This window comes from Solanum stenotomum, chromosome 1, assembly GCF_019186545.1.
Source record: "Solanum stenotomum isolate F172 chromosome 1, ASM1918654v1, whole genome shotgun sequence".
Taxonomy (NCBI): domain Eukaryota; kingdom Viridiplantae; phylum Streptophyta; class Magnoliopsida; order Solanales; family Solanaceae; genus Solanum; species Solanum stenotomum.
In genome coordinates, this window is record NC_064282.1 from 21,924,747 (window position 1) to 21,937,134 (window position 12,388).

General features: G+C 35.0%; 1 protein-coding gene across 3 annotated transcripts in view; it reads right to left on the minus strand.

Annotated features, from left to right (window-relative positions):
• The window catches only part of LOC125853510 (uncharacterized), a 113,363-nt gene that overhangs the window by 54,452 nt on the left and 46,523 nt on the right, over positions 1-12,388 (minus strand). For all 3 annotated transcript variants that reach the window (XM_049533205.1, XM_049533207.1, XM_049533206.1), the window contains 4 exons: positions 5,692-5,767; positions 5,040-5,610; positions 3,372-3,452; positions 3,121-3,234 (listed from right to left, as the gene is read on the minus strand). In XM_049533205.1, the coding sequence (XP_049389162.1) occupies positions 3,121-3,234; positions 3,372-3,452; positions 5,040-5,610; positions 5,692-5,767 (842 nt within the window). The remainder of the gene's footprint in view (positions 1-3,120; positions 3,235-3,371; positions 3,453-5,039; positions 5,611-5,691; positions 5,768-12,388) is intronic.

Genomic DNA, 12,388 nt, shown 5'->3' on the forward strand with positions numbered 1-12,388 from the left:
GCCAAAAACAATATTTGGATCATTAGATTAAGGACGAACTGCCAGGAACTGGAAAATTGATATACTGGCTCAACTAATTTTTTTAAAAAAAGGACCAGAACAAACAGAAATTAGGGAACTCAAGAACGAAACAAGAAAAACTAAGAAGCTTACGGTTTAGGGTTTTACATGGAAGCAGAGAGATGATGCTGCAGCTACTTCGGAGGTGAATTCAGTGGCAGTTGGAGAAGACAAAACCATAGCTACAATGTTGCCTCTAATCTTTTTCTCTCTTTTTTCCTCTCTTGGTTAAAAATCAATAATGGTAATGTTAAATAAGGTGCTACGCTTGCAAATCTATTTTTCAAAGTTAATTCAATTTATTAGTAGGTTAATTTGAAATTGAACAATATATTAGTCTCTCTCTATATATAATATGAATAATATAATGTATTTACTTAATGATCTATATTATACAACACATTATCAAAATGAGACTATCATATCAAGCAATTTCTTACAAAATTTGAAGGTATCTACTTTGTTTTCTTAACTAATGATAACTTTTTCAAAATGTGAATTTATTGTTTTGGATATATTTGATGTTGAAATTCATTTTACTATGATGGATCTTGCAGACACAATCAAAGATAATAATCATGTATCAAATTAAGATAATGTCAAAGCAAAAGTATTTCTTTGCTATCATCTTTGATTGGGTGGAGCTTTAAAATGAAATATTTCATTGTTAAAATTATCTTTATATTGTTAAATAATCTAAAAGATGATATGATCATAAGAAGATGGTCTTTCTTGCCGAAGTACCTTTTAACTGGATCAATTTAAAGCTGCAATTTTTAAAACCTATTTATAAGTATAGTTTTTCATTGTTTAAAATTATTTCACAGTTGAAATTTATGATGATAATATCACTAACAATGATGTACTGGAAATGCAGGAATGCATTTCTGCAACTATATCGAGAGATGTGGTTCAAATAATATTTTGGACTAATTTCACATTTTTATTGTGGCATGGATAAAATAACTAATTATAAATATGAAGCTAAAAAAAAGACGAAAATCAACCTACTGGTTGTAGTTCTTTTCCTTTAGTGAATAAGATAAATTTTCATCAAACTAAGCATATAAAACGTTGTGATTACAATCGTTATTATGACCTTAATAGTGCTCATTGTCATAGATGAAGGAAGAGCTCTAACACACTAACATTCACCATCAATAGTGGAAAAAAGAACGACCAGAATATAACTTATGTAATATTATTATATGAAAATATAAACTTATGCGGAAGAAAAAGCCTTGTTTTCAAACCTTGCAAAATAGCTAGTACTAGCATACGCACATAAAAATAACGATACTAACTCGTCATGTTTCTGGGATTGTATCTAAAAATCCTTCTAGTTTGAATTTACGATCGAGGGACACTAATAAACTAATACAGTGATACAACGAGAGTTGTTCTATCACAGATATACTACTAATTTCAGCATGTTGTATATTGATACAACATGAATTTTAAAAAATAGCATCAATGACATTACACAAATCTTGATACTAATAATTAGCCAAACTTTCACTATGTTTGGTAACTAGGGATTAAAGTGCCTCTGTTGTGAAAATTACTCTTACAAGTACCCTCATGGGCCCATACCATAGACACAAATTGTCCCAAGAGCCTCAAATGATCTGTTGCCAAAGTCCTCAAGCTGATTATATCTAATGGAATTTACCGTAGTATCATGGTGATTTCTGTCGATTCATATTGAAAAGAGCTCAGCTGGCTATAATATATATATTATAGTATAACGACATCTACTCTGAGTTAATACCAGTAACAGCAGAACTTTCTAATCTCTAGAAATTTTACATTGAAACGGTAAACCCAACAAGATTAATTTAAAGTGCCACCAAAAGGCTCAAAAACTGTGTTCAACCTCTGACCAGAAAAGAGAATCTATAAACTGGGAAACGAAAGGTGACAATAAAACAGAACCAAACCAATGCCTACATGGAAATCCAGAAACCAAAGGTTAGATAAGTTGCAGAAAACACACAATGCAGGGTGCAGTAACCTTGAGGAACAACTCTGGGAATCAACAGTTGCCCATGCTCTTTTCATCCAAAGTCGCAACATACGCTGCATCTAATAACCAATTTTAATAGCAGTCAACAGTCTTGCTTCGGAGATATTAAACGTATTCCTTGCTTTCCAAGTTCCAAGTTCTTCGGCTTCCCATCATCAAGAGCAACAGACACAACAAATGAGCCTTCAAAGACTTCTACGACAGTCCCTCTATGCCTGAAAAAGAAAACAAATTGAAAGGTCAAACTAGCACACATCAAGGAAAGTGTGGTACAGATTTATATGAATGCTCTTCTACACAATTTCATATTTAAGAATCAGCAAGGAAGCCACGCTAGTTAAACACCCAAATCAAACTTCTAACTATAGACAATGAGTTCCTTTGATTTATCCTACTATATCCTTAAGTTCCAATGCAATTCACTAGCTCTAGCCTCTATTTATTGCCCTTTACTCATTGCTATCATGATTACTAATCCAGAATATCACAGCACTCATTTCCAATTAAGTTGCATAAATTTTAAGTATGCAGATTAGTCAGCTTGATGTAACAATAAACTTACCAGGTATTATCAAACGGATGATGAAATTCCACTCTCTTTCCTTTTGCATTTTGTCCCAACTTCTGCAATATCCAGTTATGATCCGAGAAGTCATCCATTGTATTGTCTTCATATTGCTGTGATGAATCATCATCAGACCTGGTTGATGCTTTTTCTTCAAAAGTTGGTACTCTCTTTCTTGTAGACTTCTGGCCCTTAGCCATGCTTTTCTCCTCCTCTCCTGGAGACGCCAATGCATTTTGAGTTTCATGGTAAGGATTCTTGAAATTGAGCCTTTGGAGAGGTTTTGGATCCTTTCTCGGTGATTTAGATAATGAAGGTGAGATATTTTTCTCTTCATTCAGGTCATCACAAGAAGCAGGCCCAGCTTCGGCATGTTTAACAGAAGTTAATTTGTTGTCCCTTGTAGCAGGAACTTCAGCTCCAGCCTTTGTAATAACACTACCGTCATTGCTTCTTTTTCCTAAGATACCAGAAGTCTTGAGTGGAGAATAAGGTCCAGATCCATCGGCAAATCTTCCACCAACTTTGGCAGGGAAATGAGTAGCTTCTGAGCTAACTTTCTTGATCTTTATTAAGTTGCTTTCTTTTGACACAGAAATGAGAGCCAAAAGAAAAGTTACTAATGGAATATTAAAAATATGCTCCTAAAACCAACAAATACAATCTTACCTTCTATACCGGCCCCAACATAAAAAATAAACAAGTTACAACAGGTCTTACCTGCTCCACCACCAAGTTTAGCTGCAGTGTCATTCCTTTCTGAGTTTTCATTCTCTCTCAGCTGAACCCAATCCTCATTACCTGATACACAAAGAAGTACATATAAGAATATATTTCGATAAGGTAAATAATTTTATTAACGTGAAATTCTCCCATATACAAGAGTTATACCAAAAAGTAGAGAATCTACACCATATAAGAACAGGAGTATAGAGTATTGAAGCTAATTATTCTATCTCAAGAGATTTTGCGGACTTGATCAAGCAATCTAGATATTGAATTGAAAGAATTTTAGGGAACAACAGATGCAAGAGCGCATCCACAAGTCGAATTATAAATAACAATTAGGAAATAACAGAAGTATTGCCACCTATCCATTTCGACAGTGTGTGTGGAGGTGGGTGTTAACATCAGAAAATAATAATAATATGCAGCATGAAATTTAATCACTTTAGGTTATTTTAATTTATTTTTTTCTGGGTCATCAGCAGCTTTCGGACTCTTCAGCTGCAAGTACTCACACACAGGAAAAAATATGAATTATAAAAAGAGAACTCCTCTGTTTTATGCCGGTGTGTATCCATTAAGACATCAAAAGCAGTTTCAGCATCTTGAAAAAAGGAAGAAGTCTGTAAGTGAGATGTACATCAGTGCTACTCTTTCAAGATTTGTCAAGATCATAAAAAGAAAAACGTTTCAAACTACTGGCTTACACTTTTATCATTGTTTAATTAATATTAACATTGTATTGTTAAACTTTGAGAACATGACTTAAAATCCCCCATTGCTTTACTTTCAAAAGAATTTCCACTTAAGTCATGAAGAAGCAAAAAGAAAGAAAAAAAATAACAAACATCAGATAAGGTGATGACCAAAGCACACATTCCAAATATGCCAAATAAGCAGCTAATTATCCAAGGAAAGGAGAAGAAATATGTAGCATAAGTTTACATCCACTCAAGTATTTCTCTTACAAGAAAAAGCATTGCAAGAACATACATTAAAGATACTTTTGACTTGTACTTACAAAAAGCAACCCAAGAAAATCACGGTACTTTATGATATTCCTTAGCCAATTTATATGTCCTTTCTATATAACCAAGTATATTAGAGTTACTTATGACTTCTACTAACAAAAAGCAACCCAAGAATCACAGTATTTAATGATATTCCATAGCCAACTTATATGTCCTTTCTTTATAACCAAAAAATCCTCGAGGGCCAGTGACATAAGGTTCAAAACAGTGGGGATAATGAGCACACCCATCTACCCTTCTTCACTTAAATATCAGGCTTTTGTCGGCAGCAGGGTTTCACCCGTGACATGATCTTAATCCACATATCACGCGATGCTCTCTTACCACTTAAAGCCCTAGGGCAACTTATATATGAATTCCTTACCAATCATAGATGAAAATCTCGAAGAAATAATAATGCACAGAGGAAAACTATAATCATCTTTCTCAAGGGCGCAACCTTTTGACTGGATGAGATAACAATTTTGAAAACCGTAGCTTTTGTGTCATAAGTGATGCAAGCAAGTAGAAAAGCATATTTACAGTCATCAAACTCTACAGAGAAGCCATAGTTTTTAAAAAAAAGATTCATGCAAGTTAGAAAATGGAAAGAAAGAAGAAACCAAAGACGACAAATAGAATTTTTTTTTACCATTTGGCCCCTTGGAGGTCTTTGGCATGCTTGTTTGAATCCCAACATCATCCCCATCCAAATGCTGAGGCTTGCTACCATTCCTTTGGACTGTCCTCTTATCCATGTTTCCAGTAACCTCATCTATAAATTTGTGCTTTATGACCCCTGCCTCATTAAATGAACATATACCTTCTGTTAAGCTACCAACAGGAGAAGAAAAGCTATTCAGTTCCCCATAAGCCTGCAATTCATCATTCTTGACATCACCAGCACTATATCCACCAGATGGAGCATCAGGATGTCCTTCATTTTGTCCAGCTAACCCCTTCTCCTTACCAGAAGCTTTTCCACATTCCTTGCTCTTTTGGGGAGATTTGTCAACTAAACCTTTAAGAGAAAACTTTAAGGATTGTTTATGTTGATTTTTTACTAGAGGAGCACTATTTTCATCCTCTGAAAAGGGTGAAATAGAAAATATTTCATCATCAACAGGCAACCCAGCTCCTGCCCTCAAACTTGCAATTAAATCCCTATCAGCTACATCTCTCCTCTTCCAAAGCTCCTGAACAGCATTTGTAAGATTTATCGACTGAGAACATCAAAAGAGAATTATCAGGACAGAGTTCTCGATTAACTTTTCTAGTGAAATTAATCACTGCCATAAACACACCTTATAACTATATCCGCGGCATGTTGGACATGAATACGGCAAATCATCCACTTGAAACTGCAAATATTTTTCATCACTGCAAAGCAAATACCCATTTTCAAATTAAAACATCCAATGGAGTCCCTCTCTCAAAGCTTAAGTGGAAGTGCGATCGAAGTTGCATAAGTTAACACCTTTATATCACATGACTGACAGGGTGAACAAATTGGCAAACCACAAATATGTCAGAATATTAATATAGTGAAGGGAAGAAGGGAGCTATCTGGAAATTAGAACTAGCGCCCTGTCAACTGACTTGAATCTTAACAACGCAGAATGCAGCATAAACAGCAGTCCCCAAAATGCCATTCGATCATTCAATGAAACAATAAACGTCAATTGGGAATGATGGGACTATTCTTGGAAACACTGTTCTTAATTCGAGTTTAAGAAAGCGAAAAAAGTCTAAGTTCAGTGTTTCTCTTGTTCAATTAAATTTTATATGTACTCATTAATTCATTTCAATAATTATTCCAGTAAAAAGATTCATTTCGATAACTATTCCAGGATATTTTTTCAAATTCTTCATTTAAGAAATAAACGCAAATCTTCTGAATTGCTCCAAAAAGAAATAACTCAAATATAACAAAAAAACTTTTCTATATAAGAATCAAATATAATTGATCCATCCATTTGCCATCTATTTCCAATTTCATCTAGTCAATGCAAGACTAACAAGCCAACACATTATGTCATCTGGCTTTAACTGTGGTAGTTTGAAATCAACATTTGGAAAATATTTTATTACAAAGTACAAACAAGGGAAAAGTCATACAAATACCGTATAGTTGTTCACATAAGTCATTTACATACTGATACTTTACAGGTGACCTCCTACTGCTTATTCTTATTTTAAGTTGAACTATTACCCCCTTCTCAAGAGAATACCAAATTTATGTAGAAGTGTTATTATACAAGCGCCTGACACGTGTATAATATATATTTTTTTAAAAATTCAACTTATTAGTCATTATTTTTTTTTCACATTTTCCCCTTCCCCTTCCTTCTTTTTCTACTTCATATTATTTTCAATTTCCATCGCAGCTTTGGGTTGCACAATTAGGCAAAACCTGCAGAAACAAATCAATTTAGATGGTCCTTTGTGGCTTTGGTGGTGACTAGAATAATGCATTATTAAGTTCAATAATGAGATGCACCACACACAAAAACCATGACTCATAATTGAAAGGGCTTCTGATAGAAACCGAGGTTTTTTACGGGATAAAAGCAAGAGAAAATACAAAGAGAGACACGAGTATCTTGTATCTCGTAGAACAATAGAAAATAGAAAATATATAGAGAGACAAGTATCTCGTTTCTCTTAGAACAACCTTTTCTGCATATAAAAGATATACTACCACATGTCTACTTATTACTACATTTCCTATTATATAATAGATAACTATAACTACTTCATAACTATTTAAGATAAGGATAGATAACTTCTAGCAACCATAAGGAACTGTCAAATTACTCCTAATAATTGTAAGAAACTGCTCAATGCTCCATGGGTGGAACCTCCAGGAATTTGAGAAGATGCAAATCATTATCTTCTCCTAACTTTCTTTGCTTCTCCTCCTTGAATAAGTATGGAAGATGCGTGCCTTATCAGCTTCTTAACAAGGTAATTCTGAGATAGATAGCTCCAAAAAGGACAAAAGGAAAATCACCAGAATTTAATTTTCCAGCGAAGATGCAATTTTTTTGTCATAGCTTTTGAATCTTGTTTTCGATATTTCAAGATAAAGATCTGAAAAGGTCGTTTTGTACAATATTTAAGAAAGAGAGAATACCCACCTCGCCAGAAAACATGATGGCCGACAAACAAATTTTCTTTCAAAGAAAACCTATGAATTTTTCAGCATTTTATTCAATATCAAACCCTAGAAAGAAAACTATTTACAGATGAAAAAAGAAGAAAAGAAAATGGCGCAGGGGAAGTGACTAACGGAGATAGGGCATGTCGGGTTAAGTTAACCAAGAAACTGAAGGTGTAGGAAAAAGAAAAGAAAGAGAAAAGGAAGAAAAGAGAAAAAAGGGAAAGGACTAAAGAAAATATTAAGAAAACACAATTCATAGGACTATATTAATCAAGTATAATTGATTATATTTCAACTAATTAGAAGATGACACCTGTATTATTATAACCATTTATAGTGTTTTTTTCCTCTTCTCACGCGCTCTCAAGAAGTTGGTTACACTTTCTTTGCCACATCACCTTTTAGGAGGATATTAGTTCCACTTCAAACAAGATTAGGGAGCTTTAGGTCGCAAGTAAAGTTTAAGTGTGTAAATAACTTTTTTGGACAACCACATTATGACTTTTCCCAACAAACAATTATATAAATTAAGGAATATATTATTTAAGTATATTGAATTATGTATCCATAAAGTTAAGTTTTTGGCCTAACTCACACCCCAAAAGCTAGTTCAAAAGGATTCTCCAAGGATTTTAAGTAGACCACCTATCGCACTAACCACCGATGTGGGAATTTATTCATTCTTCACCCCAGTGTTGAACATGTGGATTTTAATTTGGGGTAACATTGAGTGAGATTGGTTTTGCTATGATACCACGTAAAGTTAAGTCTTGGGCGTAACTTATCTTCTCCTATCTTTCTTCGCTTCTTCCTCCTTGAATAAGTATTAAAGATATGTGCCTTATCAGTACACCCCTCTCGGAAAGACGACTTGTCCTCAAGGTGAAAATCGGGAAACTGTGCAACTAACAAAGATTTTTGGCGATATGGCTGAAGACGTAAAATAGAAGCATCACCAACATTAGAAGAAACGTCTATGTGTTTATAATCTGCCTTCATAAGGTTCAACATAGCATCTCTAGTCAACATCTGTTCTTCAAGGTCTGATTGGAAAGATGTTGTCGTGAGTGTTTTCTGGGGAACACCTTGCAGTTTATAAGTTTTCTCATTCAATTGGAAGATTAGGAACATCTCATTCCAATTGGCTTGTATTATGTTCTAGGATGCTAGCCATTGTATACCTAACACCATGTTTGCGCCACCAAAGGAAAAAGGGAAGAAATCGTGCTTTATGACCAAGTTAGAAACCTCTACTGATAGGCTATGACAAACTTTGTTGCATTTGATAATTTCACCATTGCCTATCTGGACACCAAAAGTAGGGATATATTGGACTGTCAACCCAAGTTTCGTGACAATTTCTTCTGCTACAAAATTATGCGTCGAACCACTATCTACCAACATCAACACTTTATGGCAGCAAAGAGTGCCTTGAAGTTTTAAAGTTGAATCAGATTTTTTGAACAAAATTGCATGAAAAGAGATTTCCCCCAAATCAGTAGGGGGTATGTCTTCATTCTGATTACCGCCAAGACTTTGCACATCTTTTTTCTCTTGCATTAACTCCAAATGTGCAAAAGTCCCAAGTTTGCAGCGATGACCAGGGGTAAACTTGTCTCCACAATGGTAGCATAAGCCTTTTTCTCGTCGAATTTGTTGTTCAAAATTCAGTGGGCGAGTGTTTGGAAGAGATGACTATTGAAAAGGGTGTGTGTAACTGGCTGGCGGGATGTTTGAAAATTATAGGATTCCCGAGTCGTTGGAGAGGAAGTCCCAATTGATGTAGGTCTTGATCCATAAGGCAAAACATGTACCTTACTAGACTGATTTAGTCCTTGTTTTTCTTCATATTCTAAGGCCAAACTCATCGCCTTATACACAGACCGAGGCTTGTGAATCGTAACGTCCACACGAAGGTCTTCTTTGGGTCCACTAAGGAAAACTCCAAGCAAACAATGTTCTGGCCAAGTTTGCACATGTGCTACCTGTTTTGCGAATTCCTGCCTATACTCAAACACTGATTCAGTCCGTTGGATACTACACAAATGTTCATCTAGATTTTGAAACTCAGCGGGTCTGTAATTTTCTTGCATAACTTTCACCAACTCATCCCAGTAATAAATGGTTGTTTCACTGTTGATCCAAGCAAATAGATCCAATGCATCTCTTCAAAATACATTGAAGTCACATCAACCTTGCAATCATAGGTGTTCGATAATTTTGAAAATACTTCTCTGCTTTTAGAATCCAACCTCGAGGATCTTCTCTCTCATACTTGGGAAATTCCATCTTTGTGTAAAAACATTGATAAGTTTCTAAATGCCTCCAAGTGCTATCAACCTCGCCCTCTTCCATTAAAACTTTAGATTTTCCATGCTGATTTTGTTTGTTTTGTGCTTTTAATGCAGCTACATCAGCAGCAAGAGCGTCAATGGCTCCCAATTTTATTGCTATAGTGGTCAATTGTTGGTCGATCTGATCATGAATCGACATTATAGGTTCGTTGTGGAAAGCGTTGGTTCGTGTATTAACCATGGCAGATCTTACTGCTCTGATACCAATGATAGAAATCGAGGTTTTTTACTAGATAAAAGCAACAGAAAATACAAAGAGAGACACAAGTATCTCGTAGAACAATAGAAAATACAAAGAGATACAAGTATCTCGTATCTCTTAGAACAACCTTTTTTGCATATAAAAGATATATTACCACCTGTCTACTCATTACTAGATCTCCTATTACATAATAGATAACTATAACTACTTTATAACTATTTAGGATAAGGATAGATAACTTCTAGTAACCATAAGGAACTGCTAAATAACTCCTAATAACTGTAAGTAACCGCTCCATGCTCCATGGGTGAAACCTCCAGGAATTTCAAAAGATACAAATCATTATCTTCTCCTATCTTTCTTCGCTTTTTCCTCCTTGAATAAGTATTAAAGATACGTGCCTTATCAAAATGCTTTTTTTAAAAAACCATGGGATGTAACTTGTGACTTTTCCCTACAAACAATTATATTATATAATTAAGGAATATATAACTACTTCCTTCTCCATTATTTTGATATTTGATTTGATATGCTATACTTGAACTGAGGGTCTATCCAAATCCACCACTCTACCGTCATAAGGTAGGGTAAGACTGCATACACTATACCCTCATCATACCCCACTTGTGAGATAACAATGTGTATGTTGTTATATTTTAAGGAATATATTAATTAAATTTCATTAATTATAAAACAACCAATTAGAAGATGACAAATGTATTGTTGGTACTGTTTATATTGTTTCTCTTCTTCTCACGCACTTTCAGGAAATTGGTAACACTTTTTTTGCCACATCACCTTTTAGGGGATCTTAGTTCCACTTCAATCAAGAGTAGGGAGTATTAGGTCGCTTGTAGAGTTAAAGGTGTGTAAATGACTTTTTTGAACCACCACGGTTTCCCTTACAAATAATTATATAAATTAAGGACTATATAACTGCTCCTTTCTCCATTAATTTCATACCTAATTTATTCTGCTTTACTTGAATTGAGGATCTATCTTAAACAATTTTTAGCTGAATCCCCGCACCCCCGTATCCATACCCAGATTCGTATCCCCAAACCATAAAATTTAGATCATAAAGGATCAAACCTCTAGATCAGCACCCGAGCTTGAGCAACTTAGCTATCTTTGGCACATCACCTTTTTGGGGTACTAGTTACACTTCAAGCAAGAGTAGGGAGTATTAGATCACATGTGAAGTTAAGGTGTGTAAATAACCCATGGACAACCACGAGATGTAACTTATGACTTTTCCGTACAAACACTTACTCCCTCTTTCCTCAACATAATTACTCCATCCGTCTCAATTTATGTGGCACCATTAGACTTTACACAAATATTAAGAAAGAGAGAAAGACTTTTGAAATTTGTGACCTACCATTTATGTGGCTATAAATCATTTTAATACAGGTAAAGGGAAAGTTTTGAAGTTAAATTATTTCCAATTATAAAAACTGACATGCGTTATGGACTGAACTAAAAAGGAAAGTATGTCACATAATTGGGACAAAGGATGTTCTATTTAACTTAAGATTTGCAAGTCCATGAATATTAGGTTCCTCCATAATTATCAACAAATTATACTAGGGAAATGTTCATAAATGTCGATTGAAAGTCGTCGTTTGAAATGATTTGTCATTGGTTAATCAAGATCTTGAAAGGACGGTAACCCACCAAGGGATAACAATTTTCCTTGCCAACCGTTAACCCTTTTTAATGAACTCAATTGCCATATGTGAAGTAGTTCTAATCTTTTTCCTACCAAAATAGGACACAATCCTAAATAGTTGAAGGGTAGAGGCCTTCAGTCATAACACTAAGACGGTAGCTTCTCTACACTTGCTTTTTAAATAAGCGCGATGACCAATTGTGTCAATCAATAGTTTCTCTCATACTAAGTTGAAAATGAAAATTGCCACCTTGGAACTTAGCTCTGAAAATGAATTCTCGATTGACCTGCAGTGGAAGTTATAGCTGCAAAACCCTAATTGTATAGGTACAACCCTGAAGCTCCCTCTCTCATATTGATGAAAGTGCTACGCACCTTTTAATAGATCAAACTTCCCCATTGAAAGAATTCAAAAAAGATACACATCCGAAATAGTTGAAGGCAGGGTTTGTGAAAGGCGAGCACCTTATAACCTTTGGCGAAAGGCGAAGCGAGGCCTTGTCGCCTATTACTAGCGAGGAGAGGCGATCTCAAAAAGGAGAGAATAGGGGAGCGGCGACGTGGCAAGGCGAGGCGACAAGAAGCACCACCTTTTTTTTCAAAACATGCC